This window comes from Neofelis nebulosa, chromosome 17 (assembly GCF_028018385.1).
Source record: "Neofelis nebulosa isolate mNeoNeb1 chromosome 17, mNeoNeb1.pri, whole genome shotgun sequence".
Taxonomy (NCBI): Eukaryota; Metazoa; Chordata; class Mammalia; order Carnivora; family Felidae; genus Neofelis; species Neofelis nebulosa.
In genome coordinates this window covers 34371243-34397873 of record NC_080798.1, presented here as the reverse complement: position 1 = coordinate 34397873, position 26631 = coordinate 34371243, and the positions used below count along the sequence as shown (strand labels likewise).

Below are 26631 nucleotides of genomic sequence, written 5' to 3'. Positions count from 1 at the left end.
GTGTCAAACTGACCACTCAGAGCCTGGAGCCTGCTTCAGATTCTGTGTCTCCCTCTCCCTCTGCCCCTCCCCCACTCATGCTCTGTCTCTCTCTGTCTCAGAAATAAATAAACATTAAAAAAATTTTTTTTTAAAAGTTTACTGGCTCCATATTCCAGGAAAGCCACGATGTACTGTCACGAGACAAAAGCTCATCGCAGAGACGTTACACGGTAAGATCCTGTGTCGGTTAACAATGTCAAAACCCCCTTGTTCTGTGTCCATAAGCATTTGCACACGGAGAAAGGCATGGAAAGACGGATACCAGGTGATGAACATGGATGAGCCTGCTGCGAGGGTCAGAGATGGGGGTGGGAAAGTAGGAACAGAGACCGTAGTGAGTGGGAGAATCATGTCAGTGAAGCTGTCGAATGCAGTGGGTCTGTGACCGCAGATAGGTAACAACGGAACATGCACACGGATGAGGAGTGGAGGGTCCCGGGGACAAAGGACAGCCCTGACTAGATGAGGAGAGGGGTGTATTTAGGTGAGGCAGGCTTGTCTTGGATTTCTTTACTTTAAGGTAATTACTGTCAGAAGATGACAACGATGAGGACCAAAGGAAAGGCCGAGCATCTCTGCAGATGACAAAGCTGAGGCACAGGGAGTTAGAGCCATTTGCCCAAAGTCACCCAGCCTGGAGGTGGCTGGGCCGGGACTCCTTTGATTCTAAGGTCCAGTCTCTGGTCACAGACCCCAGTGTTCTGGGGTGGGTGAGCTGCTAACTGGGAGAGGGAGGCCCAGAGGAGGGGCCTTCAGAGGTGATCTGCTTTAGCCATGGAGGCAGCCCGGGGGGTGGTCAGGGCTCCAGGGATGGAGGGAGCAGATCGGGGCTCCCAGGAGCCCGGGGTTGAGCAGATGGGGAAAGGGAAGCGGCCTCTCCCAGGAGGAGGGGCAAGGTGCCCTGTGGGACACAAGGAGCCTTCTACCAATAGGTCAGGGGCAGGCAGGGCTACAGGGTCTGGTGGGAAGGGACCAGCAAGGACTCACCTCTAGCCAGGATACCCCCACCCCCACCCACGGGGCAGATGCCCACATGGTGTCCTCTAGGGCTGCGTCCTCCTTACTTACTTGACTTCCAGAGGCCCCGGGCACTTCTCCAGAGTCTCACAGAGGTGGGTGAGGCTCAGGGGCTCCAGCAGACACTGCCGGAGGCTGAAAGGGAGCAGTGGGTGGGGCAGGCGTCAGAGAGGACCCAGGGCCCTTCTGCAGCCCCAGGGCCCTCCCCTTCTCCCTCTGCCCCTCCTCCTCCACCTCTAGGCTGCAGGACCCTTCCCTTTCAGGGCATGCTCTGCACTCCAAGTGTCCCCTATAGCCCGATCCCCACCACTCAGTGACAGTAAAGGACCCCAAGTGCCTAGCTGCCCTTGCTCAGTTCCAAGGCCTCCCCACTGCCACTGTTCTTGCCTGAGTCCAGGCCACCACTGTCACTTGCCTGGACCACTTTAATACCCTCGAACTCCCCTCTGGCCTCCATGTAATCCTTCTCCACCTGCCAGTATCTTATCTCTTAAATGCAAATCTGACCATGCCTCTCAGGAGCTTAAGTCCCCTGTGGCTCCCTATTACTCTTATGCTAAAAGCAAAAGGCCTTTTCCATGGCCTCACTTGCCTTCGCTCACCTCCACTTGCCCTGTATATGTCCCAGCCACACTGACATGCTCCCCAAGAACCAAGCTTTCCCTCCTCAGGGCTTTTGCCCAAGTTGACCCATCTGCCTGGGACACCCCTCCCCACTCTTCCACTGGATAACCCTGTTTGGGCCCCAGCTGAGGTGGCTCTCTTCCTCGGTGAGGAAAGCAAGGCCCAGAGAGGGGAGGGGCCCAGCCATGGTCACACAGCCCCCCGAGGCAGAGCTGGGAAGTCTTCTGAGAAAACAACAATGTGGTGTCTTTTCTCAAGGGAGAAGTCTGGGCCCAGCAGCCCCCCTCACCAGCCTTCATACTGGCCCTCTTTCTCTTCCCTCAAACTCCCTCTCCCCCAGCCCTAGCTCCCTTTAGCCTTTTCTCACTCCCTGACCCTTCACCCCTATCATGGTTACCCCCAAATAAGAAGTGGGTAAGACAGTACCAGATGCTCCTGGGGATGCAGCGCTGATCAAACGCGGAGAACCGGGCTCCCGCTGGGAACTCTGGCAAAGGTCCACCAGCCAACTGATCCCTTGGGGTGGGGAGACCGTTTTGAGAGGGAAGTTCAAATCGTGCACATTGGAAGAAAGACTCAGAAGTCAGGGCTGCAGGGGGCCTAGGGACAACCAAGGCCCGCACTGCACAGATGGGGAAACTGAGGCCCATGAAAGGGAGACCAGAGTGAGAAAAGCCAGCAGCTTACACATGGTCCAGGTGGCAGCACCTGACTAGGTCAGGGGGAGCCAGGAGGGAGCCCCTCCTCTCTCTGATAACCAGTGCGGCATTCACAGACTTCACCTTCCTGTGCCTCCATTCTTTAGGCTTCAAGAACCCAGAGTCCCCAGAAACGGAGACCTGGGCCCAGGACGTACGACCACCCGGGCCCACATCAGGCCGCCCCGGGGCTTGCCAACCTCCCACGAGAGCCCAGGGTGCCCGGCCCCACGAGGGGGCAGCCAGAAATATCTGCGCAGAACCAACTGTCGTTCCTTGTTTACTGCAAAGGTGGGGAGACTTTGTCGAGCACCAACGGTTCTTGGCTTCTCAAATGCCATACTCACACAAGGTCAGAAGTCTGCAGAAATCTGCAAATGTCTCCAGGGACGAAGCCTCGCTGCCCTCCCTCCCCCTCGGCAGCCCTGTGCCAACGCCTGCTCTGGGCTGTAACACCACCACCGTGGCCTCCCTCCCCAACCGCACTGCCTCCTTCCAAGAGAGACCTCAGCGGCCGATGACCACAAACCTACAGACACAGGGGTACAGGCGCAGAAGTGGTGCCACACCTGCGTGGGTTCTCTAGGGCTAAAGGCATGGGGCTGGGGTGGGGGGCACCCGGAAGAAATGGGGACCGGGGGGGAGAGGGGGGCCCACACTACCCCCGGAGCTCTCCCTCCTCACCTGCCTCTTCTGTCACCTCTCAGGACGACGTGCTGGCTCTCAGAGCTGCAGAGAGAGAGGAGGCATCAGTCTGACTGAGACCAGGCGGCCTGGTCAAGGAGCGCCTGGAGAGAGGTCCACTTTTTCAGCAAATACGACGATATGTATACTAAGCATAACTACACTGATTAGGGCACATCCAAGGTGCACCACTGACACGACTCCCTTTTATTCTCGCAGTGCCGCTGTGAGGTAAGGAGGGATTCTTACCTCTCTTTGACAGATGAGGGAACAGGTATGGAGAGGCTCAGCGACGTGCTCAAATCTGCACAGCATGTAAGTGGTGAGCCTGGATTTGCACCTGATCTGTCTGTGCTCACACCTCCCGCTCTTGGAAGGGGAAAGGGGAGGACTGGGCAGACCTCACTGAAACCACGGCTCCTCTGCATGGCCTGGCTGGGTGACTTCCCTCCTATATTTTCATCAGCTCCAGAGACCCCACGAGTGAGCGCTCAGTGGCCACCAGGGAGCTCCCAGTTTCCGTAAAAGTCTCCCAGGATAATCCAGAGAGTGAGCAAGGGAGAGCTGATGGATTGTGTCCCATGGCAAATTTGGAGAGATGTGACAGTCCCAGGGCGACATTCATTCATCCGTCCGTTCACTCATTCAGCAGACATCTAGCACATGCTCACTGGACCTGGGACCCTGCAGGGCCCCGAGGAAGCTGCACTGTGATCGTGACAGACAAGGAAGTGCGGTGGGAGCTGATGGCCTGTGCGGTCAGAGGGCGGAGCGGGGGGCCCAGAGGCACACTCACTTGACTTCCAGGTGGAAAAGCCACTGCAGAGTTGAGAAGCACTGGGTCAAAATGAACACCGAATCCAGGGACAAGCCGTTCTCACTGAGGCTGGAGAATCATAGGGGTGACGTTAACAGAGCTCACCCAAGACTCAAAACCTCCCTGTTTGTGGTGAGAACCCAGGGCAGGGGAGAGCTGTCCCTGAGTCCAGACGACAGAGCTCACTGAACCCCAAACGGTCGGAGGGTGCCTCTTCTAACTCCCTATTGTACAGATGGGGAAACTGAGGCCTAGAGAGCGGCAAGGTCTTGCCCAAGGTTATGAGACATGTCAGTGACAAAGCTGAGAATACAAGTCTGGTTCCCTGGGTCTGTGATAAATCTGGGGAGTGCTTTCAGGCCGGAGTTGTGCCTCAATTTCCCCACCTGGTAAAAGAAGGGCGGTGCCCAGTGCCAAATGAAAATGCAGGGGTTCCTGTTCAAAAGGCAGGAGCAAAGCTTTTCCTTTCTTTTGGGTCTGTCAATCTGTCACGGTGTTTTTCTATCTGCCGTTTAACGTCGCACTCCTCTGGCACGGGTACTGGTAGGTGAGTGCGGACTCTCATGGGTCTGGGGTCAGAGTATTTCACAGTATGGAGGAGGTCACATGGAAATTTGCGCCCATCTACATATAATTTGCCTGCAGTGGTGAGGCCTACCTCCCCACCCACATGCAGGCCCAGAACAGGAACAGAGGCCACCTCTTCTTCCCAGATCCCACAGCAAGACAGCAGGGAGGGCCCTCAGGCCACAGCACTCATTCTAAAGTTGTAGACAAAACCAAAGCCAGCCCCTCTTATAGTTTAGGTGTTAACTGGGAACCAGGGGCCCAGAGAGGTGAGGTAACTTGCCTCAGGTCACACAGAGAACTAATAGTTGTGAGCTCTCCCCAGGGGCTCCTCTCACTGTAGCCCAGAAGAGCTCAGGAGGAGGAGATGGGTATGTGGGAGCCTAAAGCACAGGGGTCTTTTAGCATCCAGAAACTCTAGTCTGTTGCAGGCAAAGTCCTGGGGCTCCTGGCCTCTTTCTAGGGCATCCCTCCCATACTGAACATCTTCCCTCTTTCTGCTCTCCAGCTTCCCTGGGCACCCTGCTTGGGTATCCTGTCTGCCACAAATCCTCCCTGCCTACCAGCTTGTTCCCTGTCAACAGCCCCTCCCTACACCCCAGGGCCAGCATGGCCGCCAGTCATTAGGCTAACTAATCATTAGGTGACACTTCAGCCATGCTCGACCAGGTGACCTGGGCCTCCCAGAGAGGCTGTGCAGAGACACAAAGACAGGTTCAAGAAACAGAACCTTAAGTCAGCAGCTGGATCACTGAGTCACAGAGGCCAGTCTCTGTTAATGAGAGTCACAGCGTAAGTACCCTTTTTGAGCACTTACCATGTGCCACGGACTGGACTAGGTTACTGACTTTCATTTTCTGATTTAATCTTTACAATAACGCAGGAGGGAATGAGATGGGACACAGAACACACCCCCCACACACACACTCTCTCACTCTCTCTCTCTCTTTCTCTCTCTCTCCCTCCCTCTCTCCTTCTGATGAGGACAAGCCTCAAGAGGCTTTGCCTAGTTAGCTACTCACTTCAAGGACTGTAGAGTGCCCAACCCTGGGAGCAGCTGAGCCAGCTGGGCCGCGCCTTCGTCCCCCAGAGCGTTGCCTGAGAAGCTGGGAGGGCAGAGGGGAGAAGAGGTTAATGCAGGATCGGATTGGGGCTGGTAGGAGCTTTGTCTCTCCACTCCGGTCACTCAGTCACTTAGCTTCTCCTGAAACTGGGACACCACCCTGAGCTGCCAGGCCGGATCTCAGAAGGTCCCACATGGGTCAGCTGCAGTTTCCCCCAGGGCTCCTATCCTGAGGTCTGTGATGCTGGGGAGTCAAGAATGGACTTCAGAGGGGGTCGTATGTGGGGACCTGTATTTTAGGGGGAAGGGGTAACCCCTCGCCAGATTCTCTAAGGGGTTCCTGATTGCAGGAAGGAAAGACTGCCGATCTGAATCTTAAAGAATCAAAACAAAACCCAGCACACTGACACCCACTGCCTGATGGGCCCCTCAGGCCCCTCCCCCCCCCTTCCAACAGCAAGCACTCACTCAAGGTGACTGAGGCGACAGCTTCCTCCCAGTGCCCTGCAGAGCTGTGCTAGGTGCTTGGCTTGCAAGCCACAGTGTGTCAGCCTGCAGAGGGGGAAGCATAGCCCTGCGGTGTCTGCCTCTTTGAACAGAGGTAACAGTGGCCACCACCCCCACACACATAGGAGAGGCTTTCAGGAGAGGGACGGGGACGCATCTGGGATCCAGACAGAGGGACCAGCGCACACCACACACCTCAGACATGCCACACATGCGGCATCTGCCGCATAAGGCAGTAGAAAGCCAGAGACAGTAAGAGACACAGGGAGGCAAGCAGACTAAGATGGAGAGACACTAAGATGAGAGACAGAGGAAACAGATGCAGAGATACACGTGCACACGCACCTACACACCCATGCACATGCAGGCATGTGCACACACACATGCATACACATGCACACGCACACACATGCACACACGCACGCACATGCACACACAAGTATGCACACACGCACATGTATGCACACACGCACACATGCATACACATGCACACACATGTACAAACATGCACATACACACACAAACATGTGCGTGCACACACATGCACGCGCACACACATGCATACACATGCACACGCGCACACGTGCGCATTGCATTACAAACATGCACACATGTGCACGCACACACACATGCATACCCATGCACATGGACACACACATGTGTGTACACGCACACACACGCACACACGTGTACACACGCATGCACATGCACACATGCATGCACACGCATATGCATGCACACGTACATACGCATGCACACGCACACACATATGCACACACATGCACGTGCATGTACAAACGTGCACGCAAACATGTGCATGCACGCACATGCACATGCACACACGTGCATACACATGCATGTACACACACGCACACATACGTACACACATGCATATGCACGCATGCATATGCACACATGCATATGCACGCACAAACATGCACATACACGCAACATGTGCATGCACACACATGCACGCGCGCGCATATGCACACATATGCACATGCATGCACACGCACATATGCAGGTGCACATACACACACAGTGCCAGGAGAGAACAGACAGACAATGAAAGAAAAGGCAGCAAAGACAGAGAAACAGGAAATATAAGAGAAACAAGAAGCAACAGAGACAGGGAGAATCAGATGGACCTAGAATAAGAGAGAAGTCCAGAAGAATATTGACAGGAGCCCTGTGGGGGCTGAGTTAAGTCCCAGGATGAGGAAGGAAGGGGCCACATGTCCCCATTCTCTCCATCCAGAGTCCCCGCAACTCATCAGCTGCTGGAGGTCAGGGGAGCTAAGAGGAGTGGGGGCTCCCAGGGAGGGAAGGTAACTGAGGGGCTGCCTCGTGAGCCCTGGGTGGGATGGACTGGGCAGGGGAGGTGGGCAGGGAAGCCAGGCCACAACTCCTGGATACAACAGGTCGTGTCTTCCAGGGAGCACCTGAGGCCAGAGGCCTGGGGACAGGCTTCGAGCGGAGGAAGGGATGAGCCTCGAGCCACAGCCAGGCCTGCAGGCCAGCACCGTACCTGATCCTTGTGGAGTGCGGGGGCAGCTCGCAGGGCATCTGCCGCATAAGGCCGTCATGGAGTGCAGCCCTGGAGGGACACACACCAAGGCCAGGCTGAGCAAACTCCTCAGCCACTATCTCCAAGCCCACCCTCAGCCTCACCTCCCGCCATTCAGTCTCTACATGAGGCCCGGGGACAGCCAGACCTCGGTTCCACTTGGGCTTCTTGGCTTCCAGGCTGCGTGACGTGGGACAAATCACGTAGCCTTTCGCTGGGACAACGCATGAACTGCCTGAATGTGCTGCTTGCTGCATGCACATCATAGTAAGTGCTCAGCTAACCTTGGCTGTTAGTATCATTAATCTCAACAACATCATTAGTGCCTTCAGAGAAGTCAGCCTAGAGCTCAGACCTTACATAAGACATTGTAGGAGACACTGAGGGGCCAAGAGCTGAGCCTCTGCCCGTATGTTGGGCTGGGATAATCCAGGCACCTTGTAGGCGGCAAACTTCCTCTAAGGGGCCCTCATGCCAGAGGGAGCCAGAAGTTCTGACCAAAATCAGAGCTATAGACCAAGCAATCCGCAGTCCTTGGGTTTAGGCTGAAGGACCCCACGCTCTGGTGCTCTGCTGTGTGGCTATCCCATCCCCACCCCAGTACACCATTCTGTGTCACGGGGCAAAGGGGAGGCAGTCTGTCCTTTGACACTCCCTCTCAGGGCTGCCTCCCTTGCTGAGTCTGTCGGCTTCTTAATCCTTCATGAATCTGTCAAGGTGCCCTGGCAGCTGAGTGGTGTTGTCCAGCTGTGGAGGCCAGGGAGGATCCGGCCCTGGCTAAGGATGTGGCCAGGGTGAGGCTGGGCCCTACCTCTCCTGGATCCCTCCCTGTTCCTCCTGCTCCGGGGCAAACGTGAGGACCACCGTTTTGCGCAGCAGGCTGCAGAGAGAAGAGAGAAGGGGACAAGAGGCTTACAGGGGGTCCTTGTGTCATTTTATAACCTCGCCTAGAGGGACCTAGAAGGTGTCACCTCCCACCTGTAGCTGCAGCTATTTGCTGTCACTTCCTGAGTTTCTGGGCTTCTGAAGTCTTTCTACAACAGAGATTTTGCAAACTGATTAAGCCCCATTTCCTGACAAATCCTTCAAAGAAAGCCTCAGTTCTGCTTTCTCTCTGGTGTGGGCCTCAGGTTGAAACCCTCCTCCCTCTACTATGTTTTCAGAGCATGCTCGGTCGAGGGCACTCACCCCAGCACAGCGGGGTCACTGCCAGGTCCGGGACAGGCACCGACATTCCACCCGAGGCTGTAACTTACAGCAGGAGCATCCCTAACCTCACCTGTATAAACTACAAGCTAAATACACATTTCTCATTGCAGAGGTCATACTTCTTCTGAGTGGAGAACTTACAAACTTTACTAAAGTAGGAAAGAAATAAAGAAAACCACCAACCATCTTTTCTACCTATCAATGACCGCTGATAATACTTGGGAGTGGGTTCTCCAAGTCTTTTGTTTTTTTGTTTGTCTGTTTTATTATTTTTTTTAAGTTTATTTATTTTGAGAGCGCAAGCAGGGGAGGGACAGAGAGAAAGAGAGAGAGAGAGACAGAGAGAGAGAGAGAGAGACAGAGAGAGAGAGAGAGAGAGAGAATCCCAAGCAGGCTCCACACTGTCAGCACAGAGCCTGACACAGGGCTCAAACCCATAAACCATGAGATCATGACGTGAGCTGAAACCAAGAGTCAGACGCTTAACCCACTAAGCCACCCAGGAGCCCCCCCCTTTTTTATATGCAATTAATGTTCCTTATTTTTTGCCTTTTTTTTTTTTTAAATGAGACTAACTTACAGAATCTCTTTTGAAAGCTCAGTTTTTAAAGGCACAGGTGAAGCCAAGGTGACAAAATATTGATCATTATTGGTGGGAGCTGGGGTGTTCATGGCATCATTCCTTCTACCTTTTGAGTATGTTTGAAAAGCCTTACTGTAAAAGCAATGAATCAAAATTTTTGTTTATTTAATATGCCACAGTCAGCTCTCCATGCTATAATTGTACCTATTTTTCATTGAGTTTTTCTCTCTGAAGATAACTTAGTTTACTTACCTAATATTCAACTGTTACACATTTAAAGTACATTCATTTTTTTCCTATATAACCAATGCTGAGGTGAACATCCCTGCATCTAAATGTGTTTGTACCAGCAATATGATTTCTTTACTATAAATTTCTAGCAATAAAGAGCGTCATTTGGAATGAGCTAAGGATCCCTTATCAGATCATTATATACAGTGAACCAAGGTCTCTTAATCTCTCGTTTGGGTTAATTGGCGTCTCTCTCCTCCTCAAAGGAGGGACCACCCTACTCAGTGAAGAGCCCTTCTGGGTGGGGACTGTGTTGACTGTGTTAGCATCTGTCCTCAGCTCCTAAGACTGAATACTGAGACTTACAGAAATAAGGTTGGGCCATGTCTTGGGTCAAGTTCCCTAGAAGCAGAGCCTGAGCCTATGAATGGGGCAGTGGCTCAAGTGTCACCTGATGATCACTTGTATACGTGATGTACTAAGGGCCTGCTCTCAGGAGGAACTGGGAAGGGAAGGGAAGCAGAACAGAGCAAGTCCTCAGCCTGATCCCACAGGGAGCTCTGGAGCGTGAATGGCACCAAAAGTTTGTCCCACCTGAGGCCAGAGGGCTGGAGAGTGATATCTCTGCCTCTGTCATTGGCCACTCCTGGCTGGGGGAATTGGGAGGGTTACCTCCCAGGCATCGCTGGCTCCTATCAGCCCAGGATAGTTTCCCGGAGAAGGTATAAGCTGTGAGTAGCCAACACCCAGAGGAGCTGGGAAAAGAGCGTTTAGGCGCGGCAGCACATTCTACAGGTCCCAAAGGCCTGGGACCAGAAAGAATTCTAAGGACTGAGAGAGGATGATGGGAGAGTCCCAGAGCTCTAGGCTGGAGGTAGGAGTGGGTAACAGTGGTCCACTCTGAGTTCCTACCTGATGTGTAACTCTGCGAGGGTCTGGCACATGCTCACTGCGCTCAGGACACCATACACCCCATCCACAGACAGCCCGTTGTCGCTGAGGCTGTGGAGAGGAGGGACAAGGTGGCAATCAGCCGGCAGCTGAAGTCCTCAGCCCTAGACCACTCTGGTCCCCTCCTCCTGGCACAGTAGGCTTGCTGACTGCCACGCTTGGGATGTCCCGGATCCTTAACCAGGGTGTCTCAAAGGATTCTGGCCCATGTGGATGATCCAAGAATTGCCTGAGCCCCCTGCCCCACTCAGAGAATAAGGTTCTACAGCTTGAGCGATAAACACTGACTCATTATTTTCACCTCTCTGGGCCTGTTTCCTGGTCTGTAAAATAACCACCATTTTAATCCCATTTTACAAGTGGAGAAACTGAGGCCCAGAGACATTAAATTCTGTTAAAGCTACTAAGCGACAGAGCCAGGAATGAAATCCAAAGCCGCGGCCCCAAACCACTGTTTCCCTTTCACTCACTTTTAACCCACACTTGAGGCTAAGACCCCAACACATCCCAGCCAAACACCACCCTATGCCATACCACATAATACCACAGCATACCAACAGCCTACTACTCGTTCTGTCCACCCCACCGCCCCAACAACCCACCCCTTTCCCTCAGCACCATCCCCCCACCCAACACACCTCTCTCCACTCCGGTACCCCACCACCCATCCACCCGGTGCAATACCCCACCCCACCCCACCCCACCCCACCCACCCCAGGGCTGTCGTAAGGACAAAGTGAATGCAAGCCACTGATATACAAGGAATACGGTCTACACAGGCAAGGAGTTTTAAGAACTGGAACGAAGACAGTGGCTCATGCCAGACAAAGGCAAGTCAAGGCCAAACCACTCCAGTTTTGCTGGTACTGGGGAGAGAGTAGGCATGGCCAGTGCGGCAGACCTACGTCTGGTGACTGTGGGCACACGGACCCAGGTGGGAGGGACCAGCGGGGGCTCTCCGGGGCCCTCCCTGCTACCCCACGGTGAGGCGGGCAACTCACTCCAGATTCCTGGTGATGTCCAGCTGGGCTGCAGCCTCTGCCATCAGCCGACAGCCTTCATTGTCCAGCTGGTTCCCTGAGAGGCTGAGACAGAGGGGCCTGATGCTCTGTGCTGCTAAGGCGGGGTCCCCCCAGCCTCTGCATGCACGCCGTCCCTCCTTGACTTCAGCCAAAGCATCACTCTGGTAAGTGAGCCTTAATAATAATGGGTGCTACAAGACTGTGCACTACATGTCCAGCATCATCCCAGCTGCTTCTACGATTATTGGGTATTTAATCCTCGTAACCGCCCTGTGAAACAGGCCCCATTATTATCCTCACCTTACTAAGCAGCAAACCAAGGTACAGAGTGGTTAAAACACCTCCTGAAAGGGGGACCTGGGATTTGAACCCAGGCAGCCTGATTCCAAGGCCTTGCCCTCAGCTGTTTCTTTACGCTTCAATCTGCATAACTGCTTCTTGTGATAAACTCCTTAGTCATACGGGCATCAGATCTACTCTGGGGATCAGGGAAGTTTCCCTGATGTTTGAACGACTTGCTTGAAAAAACCAGGAGCTCGGTAGGTAAGGGGGGGGCGAGAGATGGGGGAAAGGTGATCCCGGTACTGGGCACAACTCATTCAAAGGCCCTGTGGCGTAGCACACAGGAGGACCTGAAAGGGGGACAGTATGTCAGGATCGATGATTTCAGTGGCAGGGCAGGGTCAGCTGGGGCTTGGGGGGCTGGAGGCAGCGTTCTGGATCACACAGGATTTTAGCGTCCGGGCTTTATCCTGAGCAGCGGGAGGGAGTGAAGGGGGCAGGCAGCAGTGGAGTGCAGTTCACTCTCTACCCGGTGGAGGTGGCCAGTGTGGAAGCAGGGGACCCAGTGAGGAGGCTGATGGGGTCATCCAGGTGAGGAATGAGAGCGGTTCAGACTGGAGAGGTAGATGAGAAGAGGGTGGTTTTGAGAGCTACGTGAGGGGTAGGTGGACTTGGCACGGACTGGCTATGGGGGGAGGGGAAGGGAGCTGAGAGGTGTTTGGTCTGTGTAGCCAGGTGGGTGATGGGGTCATACTGCAGGTGAGAGCACTGGGGGAGGGGCAAGCTTGGTGACAGCCAGGTGGGTGGAAGCATGCGAGTTTGGTAAAAACACCTAATCCTGTCTTGGTTCTCCCAGTAGGACCAAGTCAAGGCTCAAGCTTTGGTCACCAAGGCCCTCACCTGTCCATCTTTCCCTGGGGTGGGGCCACTCACCTCAAAACACATTATGGCATTCCATCACTCCACCCTCGTGCCCGTTTGATTTCCTGGAATGGTCTTGGCAGGGGTCCTCTCCGGATGACACGACAGGACCTCTACCAATCCCCAAGCCCTACTCTCAAGGAGCTGGACATGAGTGGAATTTCTCCAGCCCCAAAGGAGAAGGTGGTCTCACTCTACTCTGGGTGAGGGAAGACAGGGTGAGGGCACCTGAGAGTTGTGGTCCAGTAGACAGGTGCGATGAGGCTTCTGCTCTGCAGGTCTCGATGACACTGATTATGGGGACGAGGCCAGTGGGAGTCATTGTCTGAGCTTGAACCCTGGCCTGGACTCTTCCTAGCTGTGTGACCTTGTGCAAACTTACCTCTGTGTGGCTTAACTTCTTCTTCTATGAAATGTGTGTAGTAAACAGCACTTATGTCAAAGAGATGGGGAGATTAAATACGAGGATGTTTGTAAAAAAGCCTGGCCAGAGCAAATGCTAAATAGTGGTAGCTGTTATGATATCTGCGTCCCCCAAATTCTTAATGAGGCAACACGCCCTTCCTCACACCATGCTCACACACACAGTAGAGGCCCTTCAGACCCTGCCCTGCCCGCCACCCTTCTCCGCCCCAGAACTTCCCATGATACTCACTCCACTTTGTCCAGGTGGGGGCCTTCCTGGAGCTGGGCTATGAGTTCCTGCACATCATGGACCCTGAGCTGACACTGCTGAAGCCTGAGGTCAGGGTGGAGGCAGAGGGGCTCAGGGCAAGAAGCTACACCATGCCTCCTCCAGCTCCAAGGACCACTGCCAGGTGTGGGAGCCAGGAGGCAGACAGACCTGGGGTCTCATCCTGGCCCTGCTTCTTGGTAGCTGGGAAATCTTGGACAAGGTACTTAACCTCAGTCTCCTCCTCTATAAAATGGGAAGAATAAAGCGTACTTTGCAGGGTTTTCAAACGAATTACAATGAGGTAAAGTGCCCAGCAAGGTCTCATTAAATTATAATAATTATTGTTGTTATAACAGATGCTCCTTGTTCAAGCCAGGATGGGTTATTCATGTGCTTTCTCTGCTCCATGCCTTTATCCTTTATCCTCCTTGCCCCTGCTACACCTCTCCTGGGAAGGCACCTCCTTTCATATTATATCCCTCCCCTTAAGGCAATGGAGCCCACAGAGGTACCTGAGTGCCAGGCTTCTGCTCTGAGCCTCTTTCCTCTGGCTGGCATTTCCCTGTAGGTCTGATGCCCTGCAAAGAGCAAATCCAACACTGGCCTTGGCTTAAGAGTCTAAGACCTGATGAGCCAAACCTCTTATTTTAGGTTCTAGGGGCTGAAGACCCTGCAGCATGACCCAAAGTGAATGAGTAACAAAGACAGTTGTTTGAAGGTGCTGAAGGTGTTATTCAGCAGAGCAAGGAGAGCAAAAGGTTGGAGGTCAAATAGGCTTTATTCAAATTCTGGCTCTGCCTTATATATAGCAGTGTGGCCTTGGGCAAGTCACTTCACCTATCTGAGCTTCCACTGTTCTTTTCCAAAATGGGATGACAATATCTAACACAGAGTGATTGAAGGATTAAATGAGATGATGCACGGTCAAGTGCCCCGCATAAGCACAAAATTGAAGCTTAGTAAAAAGAAGCTGCTATTTCAATGTTGACGCTTTCCATTTGTATATGTGCTACCTATAGTTCAGAAGGTTGGGAGCATGGACTGTGTGTGGGTCCAGGTTGTGGGGGCCAGGGCACACCCAGGCTCTCTCTCACTGGGCCAGGGGAGGGTTGGAGGCTGCCGAGAAGCTGGAACATTATTAGCTACGTTTTCACAGACCTCTAGATTGGCATTGTCCAAAAGAACTTTACACGATGATGAGGATGTTTTATATCTGTGCCACCTGCTGCGGGAGACACTAGCCTCCCATGGTCATTGAGTACCTGAAATGCGGCTAATGTGACTGATAAATTTAAAGGTTCACTTTACTTCATTTTAATTAATATACATCTGAATCGCCACATGTGGCTAGTGGCTACCATATTGGGCATCACGGCTATACAGTTGGAGGAGAAAAAGACATTGGTCCTACCGGATCATTGTATGGGCGAGGAAACTGAAGCTCAGAGAAAAGACTTGCCCAAGGACATACAACATCATCTGTCTGTGTGTCTCAGCCAGGAAGGGGTATGAAGAAGCCTAGATGTAATGTTCTTTCATGGAAAGGCAATTTCCCTTTCTTCACCCATGCAGGGCTAGCCAAGCTGGAATCCACACACAGCTGGAATAGCCAGCACCTGAGTGTCACCTGGATGTCAGCAGTATTTTAAGTACATTAAATGCGTTAATTCATTCAATCCTCAGAGTAACTCTGAGATGTAGGTATCATCGTCTTCTCTTTTTAAAATTTATTAATTTATTAATTTATTATTTATTTATTTTGAGAGAGAGAGAGAGAGCACACAAAAGCATGGGGGAGGGACAGAGGGAGACAGAGAGAGAGAGAGAGAGAGAGAGAGAGAGAGAGAGAGAGAGAGAATCTTAAGCAGGCTCCACACTCTGTGTGGAGCCCGACATGGGGCTTGATCCCATGACCCTGGGATCATGACCTGAGCAGAAATCAAGAGGCAGACACTCATGTGACTGAACTACCCAGGCCCCCTTTTTTTAGATGGAAGAGTTTTCCAGGGTGTTCTCCACATACTAATGCCAACCTAACAGTATATTCATGCCTTCCCTAAGGGCCTGCCTTGCTCCGAGACTTCTGGGGATGCTCCCTCATCACAGGGGCCAGATGTGGTCCAGATATGCTAGAGGAAGTTAAAGTTCTTTGCCAACTCTGAGAAGTAAGTCATTTCTCAGGGCAGCCATAGCAAGAAGCAGCCCCACATTCCAACTCTTCATGTGCTCTCTTGCCCGCCTTTCCCTGCAACTGCTTGAGCCCAGACTGCTCTTAAGAATGAGCCCAGACTCACCCCCTTTCTACGTTCTTACCCTTGAAGTTCTGCAGCTGTCTCCGTGGGCGGGGAAAGAAGGAAGATGAGGTCCGCCTCCCTGCAAGAGTCAGATACCGAGCCATGAAACCAGTGGACTGGAAACCAGCACATCACCCCCTGCCTGCACACCCCTTGCTGTTCCAAACATCTAGAAAAAGTTGATTTTGTAATCAACAGAGAAACAACTGGTAAAAGTGCCCCAAATCAGAAATTAAAATTGTGACTATGCTATTGCTTGATGAATACTTAGTGTTTTTAAAGTCAGGAAAGCAATTTTTACAGAGATGGCTTTTTTTTTTCCCAGAGAAGACTTTTAAAAATTAGGAATGCAAAGAGTTTTTATGGGAGTTACAGTATTTTAGGTTTGCATGGCACTTAACCTACTCCGTAATCCAAACAGGTAACCCTAGTTCAGCACCATGGAGAGCAACATGCGGCTAATTATCCCTTGGGCTAGGCCTATGCTTTCTAGATCCATTGATCCATTCCTTCAACCATCTGTCCATCCATTCATCTATCCATCCATTATTCTACTCATTCAACCATCCGTCCATCCGTCCTTCTGTCCGTCCATCCATCCATCCATCCATCTGTCCATCCATCCATACTTCTATCCATCCACTATATACTGAGTACCAGGTGCCATATCTGAACTAGGCTCTGGAGATACCGATATGAATAAAACAAATTCAGGTGCCCACACATGTAGGTCTTGCAGACTAGGTGCTCCTTTTCCCACCCACTACCTTCCCCTCCCCTTCTCTCAAGACCCTGAGGCCCAGATTCCATTCCTGCTCACCTGACCTGCAGCATCCTGACAGCAGGGCTTGTGATTGCTACCTTTGTCAAGCAGAGTAAGGTTGATATGGAGACACTGTTGCGGCTCAGGCTGCAAGATTGTGGCAAGGGTGTCAGGAGTGAACTCTGTATCCCATGGGCTCCTGAAGAGACTTTCTTCGCTCTCCAGGGAGGAGGGTGACTCAGGCAAAGGGGTGGAAAGACTGCTTACTCAAGCTTCTGGAGCCGCGGCAAACAAAGAAGCACCTCCACAATGTTCAGCAACACCCCGTCCTTGAGCTGGTTGTCCTGAAAACTGCAGGGAGACCAAGGCCCAGCCCCTCAGCCATGGAGTTGGGGGATTTGGGAGCCCCAGTTGACAGGTGATATGGCTGCCCTTATGCAGGAGACACAAGTCATAGGCCCACAAGGTGTTGGTGGCCTGCTCCACAGTATCCAGTAAGCCCAGCTAAGTGGAAAGGCCCTCTGCCAGCCTCACTTCTGTCCCTATTCAGCCCCAAAGGGGAGCTCCTGCCTAGGCCCAAGAGATCCAGATAATGGGGCTGTGAAGGCCTCATGAAGTGGAATGAGGACACCCAGCACCCTGCTCTCAGGGCTATGTCTGGGATGTGCCTGAGGCTGGAGTTTATTAGGGCCTCTCAGCTCCTAGGTGATGAGCAGAGTCTAGACTGGATAAAGGAGATGCTGCCTCCATCCCCAGCTCTGGCCTTGACCCCTAGTCCGAGCACATTCTTTCCAGGCTCACAGACTCCATCTGTCAAATGGAGTCCACAACCCAGCCTTGCCTGAGTTCCTAGCTGGAGGGACAGAAGTGTGAGGGTACCTTTGTGCATGATTGCTCTGGTCAGTGCAAAGGTTTGGAAATGTGAATTGTTAGCGCTGTTTTTCCTGATTATTGAGAGTGACCTTAATCTTTTCTCCTATCACCTAGTGATCCCACATAAAGGCACTCAGCTGTGGGGAATAGGAGCTGAGGTCCTACACTCCACTCAACAACCAGTACAACCTAGTGCCAGGCTGCATCTCTCTGGATGAATGGATGCCTTTTCTAAGTCTCATAAAGGTGCCATATAAGCTAGTGATGGTTCTGCCAATGAACTGCTGAGAAGGTTCCCTGGCTCCACCCCTCCCAGGTTACTCATCACAAACACAGGGCAGGAGTATATTTGTGCTCATGTGCTTAGTTAGTGTGTAATTGCATCTAAGTGTGTATGTGGATCTAAGTGTGCATGCATGTGTGCACACCTATGAATGTGCAGGTCAGGAGAGCAGGAGAGTGCAAGTGTGAATACATATGTGTACGAGTGTGAAGGTATGTGTGTGTTTCATGCACTTACTTGTATCCACAGTGCCCAACACCTGCCTACACGCTGCTATCCCTTCTCTCAGGGTCACGGAAAGAGGGCCTCAAAATTCAAGCTCCTTAAAGATGGAGCAAAATATTAGATGAGGGAAGCAGTGCTCTAGGGTCTTTGGGAGCCTTGTGTCTGGATCCAGCCCCACACAGTTCTTGGATCTATGCCTCCCCTTTCCGGGTCCCATTGAAAAACAACTGGCCAGATCCTGATGAATACGCAGGATTCATCACAGGCTCCAGGGGGTGCACAGGGACCTGGGAAGTGACTTGTCCCCATAGCCAGCAGGTCTTCCTGGAGATCACTCACCTGACCTCCTCCAGCTGTGGACAGAGGGGCAAAGCCTGCACCAGGCGGCCGATGCCTTGGGCAGTGATCTTACTTCCCGCTAACCTACAGGATAAGCAAAGAGGGTGGGAAGGAACAGAGATGGGAAAGGGGGTAGGCCAGGAATCGGCCCTGTGCAGGGTTGAAGGGAGAGGGGAGAGTTCCAGGCATCTCTGGCTGAGGATTCCTCTTGGACCCAAGCCCTGGCTCACCCCAGCTTCTTCAGGCTCCCCATTGTCGGCAGGCTCCTGGAGAGGGCTTCTGCAAAGGCGTCCCCACACTTCCTGCTCTTAAAGCTGCCACGGGAAGAGGCAAGATGGCAGAGGATCAGCGCGGAACAGGGCTTAGAGGCCATCACCCACCCTCTCCTCTGACTGATGGAACTGAATACAGTTATGTTAATAGTGGTAGCAGTAGTTGCTGTTCGTAGTAGTAACAAATACATATTATGGCAGACACTGCTAACTGTCCATTGAAACCCATTCTCCACTGATAGAGCTCTAATTGGGAACGTGGTTTCCCAGTCAGAGATGGCATTTCCAGCCTCCCTTGCAGCTCAGGGTGGCTATATGACTATGTTGTCACCACTGGAATGTGAGTGGCAAGAATGTGCTCTGTGTCCACGTGTGTGGGCTTTAATACGCTGGGTGTATTGAGTATATGCTCCCCTTCCCTTCCCCTAAGCCAGAACACGGATATGCCCATGACCCGGCTTTGACCATGCAGATTCAGACGCCCAAGGAGACGATGGAGAGACAGTGGGAGGGATCTGGGTCCCTGCAGGACCACACAGAGCTGAGCCATCTCACTGACCTGGACCACTGACCTCTGAGTCTCCCGTGACAGTGAAACAAAATTCAACATTATTTAACCCACTGTATTCGGGGGGAAGGGTTCTCTGTTATGAGCCTCACCTTTTCTCCAGCTACTACTACACATACTGAGCCTCCACCATGAGCCAGGCACTGGCTAAGGAGGGTCTTCCCCGTATTCTCTTACCCCCTCTCCCAACCACCCCACGCAGTTGGTATTACCACGCATTCATTTTAGGGAGGAAGAAACTCAGGCCGAGAGGTTAAGTAGCCTGCCAGAAGTCAAACCACCTCTGGACGCGGAGGCTCCAGCTCACGACTGAGAGGGAGGGGGAGACTAAAAGCCTAGCAACCGTGGCAAAAGGAGGGCCAACTGGACCCTAAGGTCTTGGCGAGGCATGGAGCTTCCCCACCGGCTCTCAGGCTAAGCGGTAGTTCAGACTATCTGTTCTGATGTTTGAGATTCGTACCCAGCCTCCCTCAGCAAGAACAGCTCACCTGAGATTCTCTACCTGCTTACAGCCTGCCAGGGCCTCAGGGCAGTGGGGCTCCAGGGGGCAGCCTTCAAAATCCAGCTGGATGGGGGCATTCCTGTGCCCCAGGATGTTGTTCAGGGAAGCCAGGTCAGCAGAGGTCAGTGGGAAATTATGGAAGGACAGGTGACAGGGGAGGCTTTGGGCCACGAGGCTGGCCAGCTCAGGCTCCTGGGTCTCACCCACGCAGTGACAGAGTGCCACAACCTTCGGTCCCGTGAGCCTGCGGGTGGCCAACCTCCTCAAGGCCTGCATCACCTCAGCCTGCCTGGCACCCACCCACACCTCGTCCCTCTGTGCCACGTGGCTGAGGAAGGGACAGCAGGCGCGGGACGCCAGCCCAGCCAGGAAGGTGGGGAGGTGGTCTAAGAGGCCCAGCCTAGCTTTGGTCCGCAGCACCCAGCGAGAACTGAGGGTGACATAGTGGGCAAGTGCATTTTTGTCCACCTCGGGGCTGGCCATCAGGTGCAAGGCGGCAAAAAACTCCTGCAGGCTGAGGTGGGTGAAGGCATAGCCAGTCTCCTGGTGCCCAGGGCCTGTGCAGATGCAGAAGGAGGTCAGCAAGCCGAGGGCAGCCCCAAAGGCCATCATGGGGGGAGGGATGTCTCCTACAGAGAAGATAACCTTCCCGGTCTCCAGACCCCTCAGGGCCACCTCACTGAGGCCCAGCAGGGACTCGGGAAGCGGGTGCCCACGGGGGCCGAGGGTAGATACCAGCTGCACATAGTTCTGAGTCACGGTGGGCAGAAGGGCCGCAGATTGGCCTGGAGAGCTGCTTGGGAGCAGATGGTAGAGGCAGAGGCAGGTGACTTGGCATACTGCGGGCACCGCGCACATGCTCTGGAGATGTCTGTTTTCCCTCAGCTCTGCCAGGGCTGCCTCCTGCCACGGCTGGTTACTGAAGAAGTGGCCCACGTACTCCTCCACCCGCGGCCTGTCAAAGCCCCACATGTGGACCGTGGCCGCCTCCGTGGGCAGACAGTCGGGCAGCTTCCCGGGACGGGAGGTGGCCAATACCCAGCAGCCAGGCAGGAGGGTCCCTTTGCAGAGCCCGGAGAAGAGGGCAAGGGCTGGACTTGGGGCCTCAGGACCTGCAGTGTCCTTGCTGGAGTGGGGGTGGAGGGCCTGGTCCAGTCCGTCAAAGATCAGCAGGACTCCTTTAGCATTCTCCTCCAGGTACTGGAAGACCAAGTCGGGGCCCGCCTCGGGGCTCAGGTACAGATCAAAAAGAAGCTGGGGCAGCGTCAGGAACTCTGTGATCAGGTTGAGCTGGCGGAATTCAAAAAGGAACAGGGCCTGGAAGCGGTCCAGCTGGCCGTCAGCCCACTTCTGGCAGAGCCGGTGGGCCAGTGTGGTCTTGCCCATGCCCGCCTTCCCCAGGAGCACCGTCACCCTCGGACCCTTGTCGGCCTTGGTGTTGAAGAGGTCCAGGATGCTCGCCTCAGTGCCATCTTCGGCCTTGGGGTCCCCCAGGATGGCCCCCTCCTGAGTGTTGAAGGGTGCTGTGGCCCGGCTCCACTGCAGGATTGGCGGGATATAGGCCTGGTGGAAGGCAAGGGGTTGCCCTGGCCGGCGCGTCCTGCTGCCATAGCGCTGCTGGGCAGAACTCCTCAGCAGCTGCAGGTACCTCTTGGCCAGCTCTGCAAGGGGCAGGGAGAGGCATGAAGGCTGGAGCTCCCCACCCCCGGGTCCCCTCACCCCAGTACCGGCAGTTGGGAGCCTGTGGCCTCGGCTGTGTATATATAGGTGTGGGAGGGCTGGCAAGAGCGCACGGGGGCTGTTGTACCAACCAAATCCCTAGAAGGAACTGGTTCTACAGAAGCACAGGTTCTGTAGAGTGGCCTTTGGGCCATTTAAATAGGGAAGTCCGACCGGGGAAGCATGGATCGTGGTTCTGTTTGTTCTGCAACAGTATACATGTAAAGCTTTCAATGAGATGGGGAGGAAAAGTGGAGCACTCCCTTTGCAGCATCTTCTTGGAACAGACTGTGTATCTCAGTAGCCCGTTCCTCTCCCTAATATTTCGGGGCTGCAATGCCCAGGGGTGAGCGCTAGTAACCTGTAGGCCCAAGCGCTGACCAGTTGGAATTGGAGCTGGGCCCTTACTGCGCGAGGTACTAACTTTTTAATTGCTGGATCACTGGGAGATCTTGGGTGGCCCAGGGGAAGGACTGGAGCCACTGTCAGGGGATACTGGGGATAACTGGTTGTGAACAAGGACCCTTCTGGACAACTGGTGGAGAAAAGAGAGCAGTTCTGTCTTTTCCACTCCCTCTGGCCTAGCTGGTCCTCAGCCGTCCCCAGGCCTCGCGGTGGTGCTGGGGTCTCCCTGGTATCCTGCCTATCTCTAAACTGGCCACTGAGGGTCCAAGTCTGAGGTCATGCTGGTCACCTCCCTGAAGCTCCCTCAATCCTGAGGAAATGGTGTCCCCGTAAGAGCCCAGATGATGAAGTTGCAATCTACTGGGAGTGCTTCAAGCTCCTTCAGCTGCACCATCTCTGGAGAAGGCCCTGTGGCCTCCTGTGGGGGAGGTCCTCCTTGCCAGACCCAGCCTCTCCTCTGCCCACCCAAGACCTCCAGTCCATATCTACCGGAAGCTTGGAAAACAAGAGTCACCGGGCCCTTGGAGGCTTGTCAACAGGGCACAGAGTCCAGGATCTGTGCCCTAGCCCCAAGGTAATCCAATCCTTACGTCTGGGTCTCTCCTCACCTTCGTACCCACCTAGCTGCTGCTTCCTACACTGCTTCGGGCGGGGTGAGGACCCACAGCTCTGATGAGGCCGCTTGAGGCCTGGAAAGAATGAAAGAAGGGTAAGGGATGACGTTTGGGAGCCTGGGCTGAGGGGGCACCAAGCACCTTTGGGGAGCTCCAGTCCACAAATACGTAGCAGGCAGACAAGTGTCTCCACACCCAGGGACTGAGCGACGGGCAAAGGCTGCACCAACACCAGCTTCTGTTTGCAGAAGTGGGTCTCAGGCCTGTGTTAGAGGCCTGGAGGCTCTGGGCTGGGGATCTCCCAGGCTGCAGGGAGCTGGGCCCACAGCCAGCAGCCTTGGGAACACGTGGCCCCAAGCACTGCATGGCTTGGGAAAGACCCAGGTCTGTCGAGGCCACTGCTGGTTAGAAAAGTGGAGTTTCCAATGGGCCAGGCCTGTGCCCTCTCTCTTGTGCCCGTGTGTTTTATCGCCCTCATTTCACATCTTCCACATTTGGTTTAATGCTTCCCTTAATGGTTTCACGAATTCCTGTCAGGTTATGGATTGTCAACAGTCACTTAATGCCTTTCTAAAGAGATTGGGAAGGAAGAAAGGGAGAAGGAAAACAAGAAGGAAAGGGAGCAAGAACGGAGGGGAGGAAGAAGGGAAAGAGGACTTAGGGAAGAATTTGAAGAAGTAATGTGGGATATTCCTACAGCCAGGCATTAGTGACCAATCAGAGCAGCCCTGACAGGTCCCTTGCGTTGCCAGGTGTTAACTTAAAATTTTTTTTATTATTTATTTATTTCAAAAGATTTTATTTATTTGTTTGTTTATATTTGAGAGAGAGAGAGAGAGAGAGAGAGAGAGCTAGCTCATGCATGCACAAGAGTGCAGGAGAGGGACAGAGAGAGAGGGAAAAAAATCTTAATCAGGCTCCACGCTCAGTGTGCACGGGCTGAATCCCAGGACCGTGAGATCATGACCTGAGCCAAAATCAAGAGTGGGACACTCAAAAAAAAAAAAAACAAAAAAAAGAAGAGTTGGACCCTCAATGACTGAGCCACCCAGGCACTCCCTGGTTGACTTTTTATAGGTGCTGGCTTACAGGAGACTCAGGGATCCCAAAGAGGAACTGGAACCTGTTTGAGAGTATTTTAATATTCCAATAAGTCCTCTATTTAAAAAAAATGTTTATATATTTATTTTGAGAAAGACAGAGCGTGTGCCCATAAGTGGGGGAGGGGCAGAGAAATGGAGAGACAGAATTCCAAGCAAGTTCCACGCCGTCAATGCAGAGCCCGATGCGGGGCCTGATCCCATGACTGTGAGATCACGACCTGAGCTGAAATCAAGAGTCAGGCACATAATCGACTGAGCCACCTAGGCTCCCCAAGTTCTCTATTAATAAGGGACTCACTGGCTAAATATCAATCGGGCTTGGTCATAGCCATGTGATAGTTATGCCAGTTCAATGATTTAAGCCAGAAGGGACAGGGACCAGGACAAATAGTTTTGATCTGCTGGGGAGCTGGGATTATGGAGTGGCTGTTCTGTTAAAGCCTGTTGATGTTAATGCCAAGCACAGCTATAAGTTCAAAGCCCATACTTCTACAGAAATAAAAGGCATCTAAATTGGAAAGGAAGAAGTAAAACATGTTTATGGATGAGAAGATCTTATATGTAGAAAGCCTTAAAAACTCCACAAAAAAGTTTTTTAGAATAAATGAATTCAGCAAAGTAGCCGGATACAAAGTCATCACACAAAAATGAGTTGCATTTCTACACATAAGGAACCACCTAAAAAGGAAATTACAAAAGCATCAAAAGAATAAAATGGTTAAAAATTAACCTCCAACAGGTGGAAAACCTGTACGATGAAAAGGAGAAAACATTGTTGAAAGAAATTAAAGAAGGCATAAATAAATGGAAATATACCCCAGGCTCACTGGAAGACTATTATTAAGATGGCAATCTTACCCCAAATGATCTATAGATTCAGTGAAATTCCCATCAAATCCCAATAACCTTTTCTGCAGAAATAGGAAAACGTATCCTAAACTTCATATGGAATCTCAAGGGACCCCAAAGAGCCAAAACACTCCTGAAAAAAGTAGAACCTTGTTGGAGGACTCACATTTCCTGATTTCAAAACTTACAAGCAAGCTACGCAATCAAAACAGTGTGGCACTGGCATAAAAACAGACATGACAGTCCAGAAATAAACCTTCACTTATATGGTCACATAATTTTTGACAAGGGTGCCACGTCCATTTAATGGGGAAAGGACAATCTTTCCAACAAACGGTGCTGGGGAAACTTGACATCCACATGCAAAACAATGAAGTTGGACCCTTACCTAACATCATATACAAAAATTAACTCAAAGCGGATCAAGGACTGAGATATAAGATCTCAAGCAATAAAACTCTTAGAAGAAAACATAAAACAAAAGCTTCACGACATTGGATTTGGCAATGATTTCTCAGATATGGCACCGAGGCACAGGTAACACAAGAAAAAAACAGACAAACCAGGCTTCATGAAAGTGAAAAACATTTTGTGCATCAAAAGACACTATCCACAGAGTAAAAAGAGAACCTACAGAATGAAAGGTATCTGTGAAACCTGTATCTGAAAAGGGATTAACATTCAGAATATATAGAGACCCCCTAAACTCAACAACAACAAAACAAACAAGGCAATTAAAACCACGGAACAAAGAACTTGGAGACTGATCTATAAAGACGACACACAAATGGCCGACATCACCAATCGTTAGGGAAATGGAAAGCAAAACTACCGTGAGATGGGTACCACCTCACACCCATCACAATAGCTACTGTAAAAAACAAGCAAACCAGGAAACCACAAGGGTCGGCAAGGATGTGGAGAAATTGGAACCCCTGTGTACTGTCAGTGGGCATGCAAAATGGTGTTGCCAATGTGGGAACAGTGTGGAAGTTCCTCAAAGTATTCAAAATAGAGTTACCATATGACCCTGGATTCTGAATATATACTCAGAAAGAACTGAAAGCAGGATTTTGAAGAAATATTTGTTTACCCACGTTCACAACAGCATTATTCACAATGGCCCAACTGTGGAAGCAACCCCAGTGTTTATCGGTGGCTGGATGGGTAAGTCAAGTGTGGTATACACATACAATGGAATGTTATTCAGCCTTACAAAGGAAGGAAATTCTGCCACAACATGTAGGAGGAGCCTTGAGAACATTATGCTAAGTGAAATGAGCCAGTCACAAAATGATTCCATTTACAAGAGGTACTTAGAGTAGTGAAAATCATAAAGACAGAGAGTAAAAGGGCCCAGGGGCTGGAGAAGAGGGGAATGGGGAGTTAGTGTTTAATGGGGCTAGAGTATCAGTTTTCCAAGACAGAAAGAATTCTGGAGATGGGTAGTGGAGACAGTCCCACAATAATGAGAGTGTACTTAATACCACTGAACTGTGTGCTTAAAAATGGTTAAGATAGAAGTTTCATGTTATGTGCATTTTACCACAGTTTTAAAAAAGAAAGGTTTGGAGAATAGAGTGAATAAATCCATAAAGAAAGGTTTGGAGAATAGAGTGAATAAATCCTGAGGTGGTCACCATTTAACTGCTGACCCCCCACCCACATCCCTGCCGCACTCCATCAAAAAATCAGTCAGAGGTTCCAGGGTGTGGACAGTAGTCCGTGGGTCAGCATCATGCCCAAGGTATCTAAATGAGGAGGAGGCCTGAGTCTGTGGGTTTGGAATATGAGGCCCTGAGGCTTAGGGACAGGGAAGTGAGAACACACTTCTCCTAGTGAAATGAGACATGATTCTGGCAGGTGCCCAGGAGCTGTCAACTTCAGACTCCCTCGGGAGGTTCCAGCTTAGATCCCCTGGGAACAGGTTATATCAGAACAGGCCAAAGCCTTAACAGGTGCAGAGGGGGAGGAGGCGGGACTAGGAGCCAGGGGGAGGGGCGGGGGTACAGGCGAATGTGTTAGAGGGTGGAGGAGGCTGGTTTAAGGGAAGCAGCTGGCTGGCCACCACCATCCTCCTCCGGGTTTGAGGTGGGGACTTAGCATGCTTACCACCCCCTCCTGCTCCACAACCCCAGCTGTCACCGTGGTGGAGCTGAGATTCAGGTTGGCTTTCTTCACCAGTTTCCAGCTGGCTGGGGAACCCTGAAAGAGAAGGGGAGAGTGCCACATGGTCTAGGGATGCAGCGGATGCCCTAGGACCAGCTCTCAGGGCTCATCCCTCAGGGCAGGTCCCCAGCAGGGGAGCAATAAAGTGGACGCTCCACAATCTGTGGGGGACACAACTGGTGAAGGCAGTTG

At 52.2% G+C, this 26631-nt stretch overlaps 1 protein-coding gene across 14 annotated transcripts in view; it reads right to left on the bottom strand.

Annotated features, from left to right (window-relative positions):
- Positions 1-26631, bottom strand: part of NLRC5 (NLR family CARD domain containing 5) — an 86095-nt gene that overhangs the window by 30144 nt on the left and 29320 nt on the right. For 4 of the 14 annotated variants that reach the window (XM_058709191.1, XM_058709193.1, XM_058709201.1 and 1 more), the window contains exons 5-24: positions 26383-26475; positions 22313-22393; positions 19567-21241; positions 18469-18552; positions 18239-18322; positions 16786-16869; positions 16576-16665; positions 15775-15834; positions 13979-14039; positions 13441-13529; positions 11562-11645; positions 10522-10611; positions 8398-8466; positions 7548-7616; positions 5981-6064; positions 5472-5555; positions 3862-3951; positions 3066-3110; positions 2110-2199; positions 1111-1194 (exon numbers count right to left, since the gene is read on the bottom strand). In XM_058709191.1, the coding sequence (XP_058565174.1) occupies positions 1111-1194; positions 2110-2199; positions 3066-3110; positions 3862-3951; positions 5472-5555; positions 5981-6064; positions 7548-7616; positions 8398-8466; positions 10522-10611; positions 11562-11645; positions 13441-13529; positions 13979-14039; positions 15775-15834; positions 16576-16665; positions 16786-16869; positions 18239-18322; positions 18469-18552; positions 19567-21241; positions 22313-22393; positions 26383-26475 (3190 nt within the window). Of the gene's footprint in view, positions 1-1110; positions 1195-2109; positions 2200-3065; positions 3111-3861; positions 3952-5471; positions 5556-5980; positions 6065-7547; positions 7617-8397; positions 8467-10521; positions 10612-11561; positions 11646-13440; positions 13530-13973; positions 14040-15774; positions 15835-16575; positions 16666-16785; positions 16870-18238; positions 18323-18468; positions 18553-19566; positions 21242-22312; positions 22394-26382; positions 26476-26631 lie in introns of all 14 variants that reach the window. The other 10 variants (XM_058709204.1, XM_058709196.1, XM_058709205.1 and 7 more) reach the window with 8 other exon arrangements.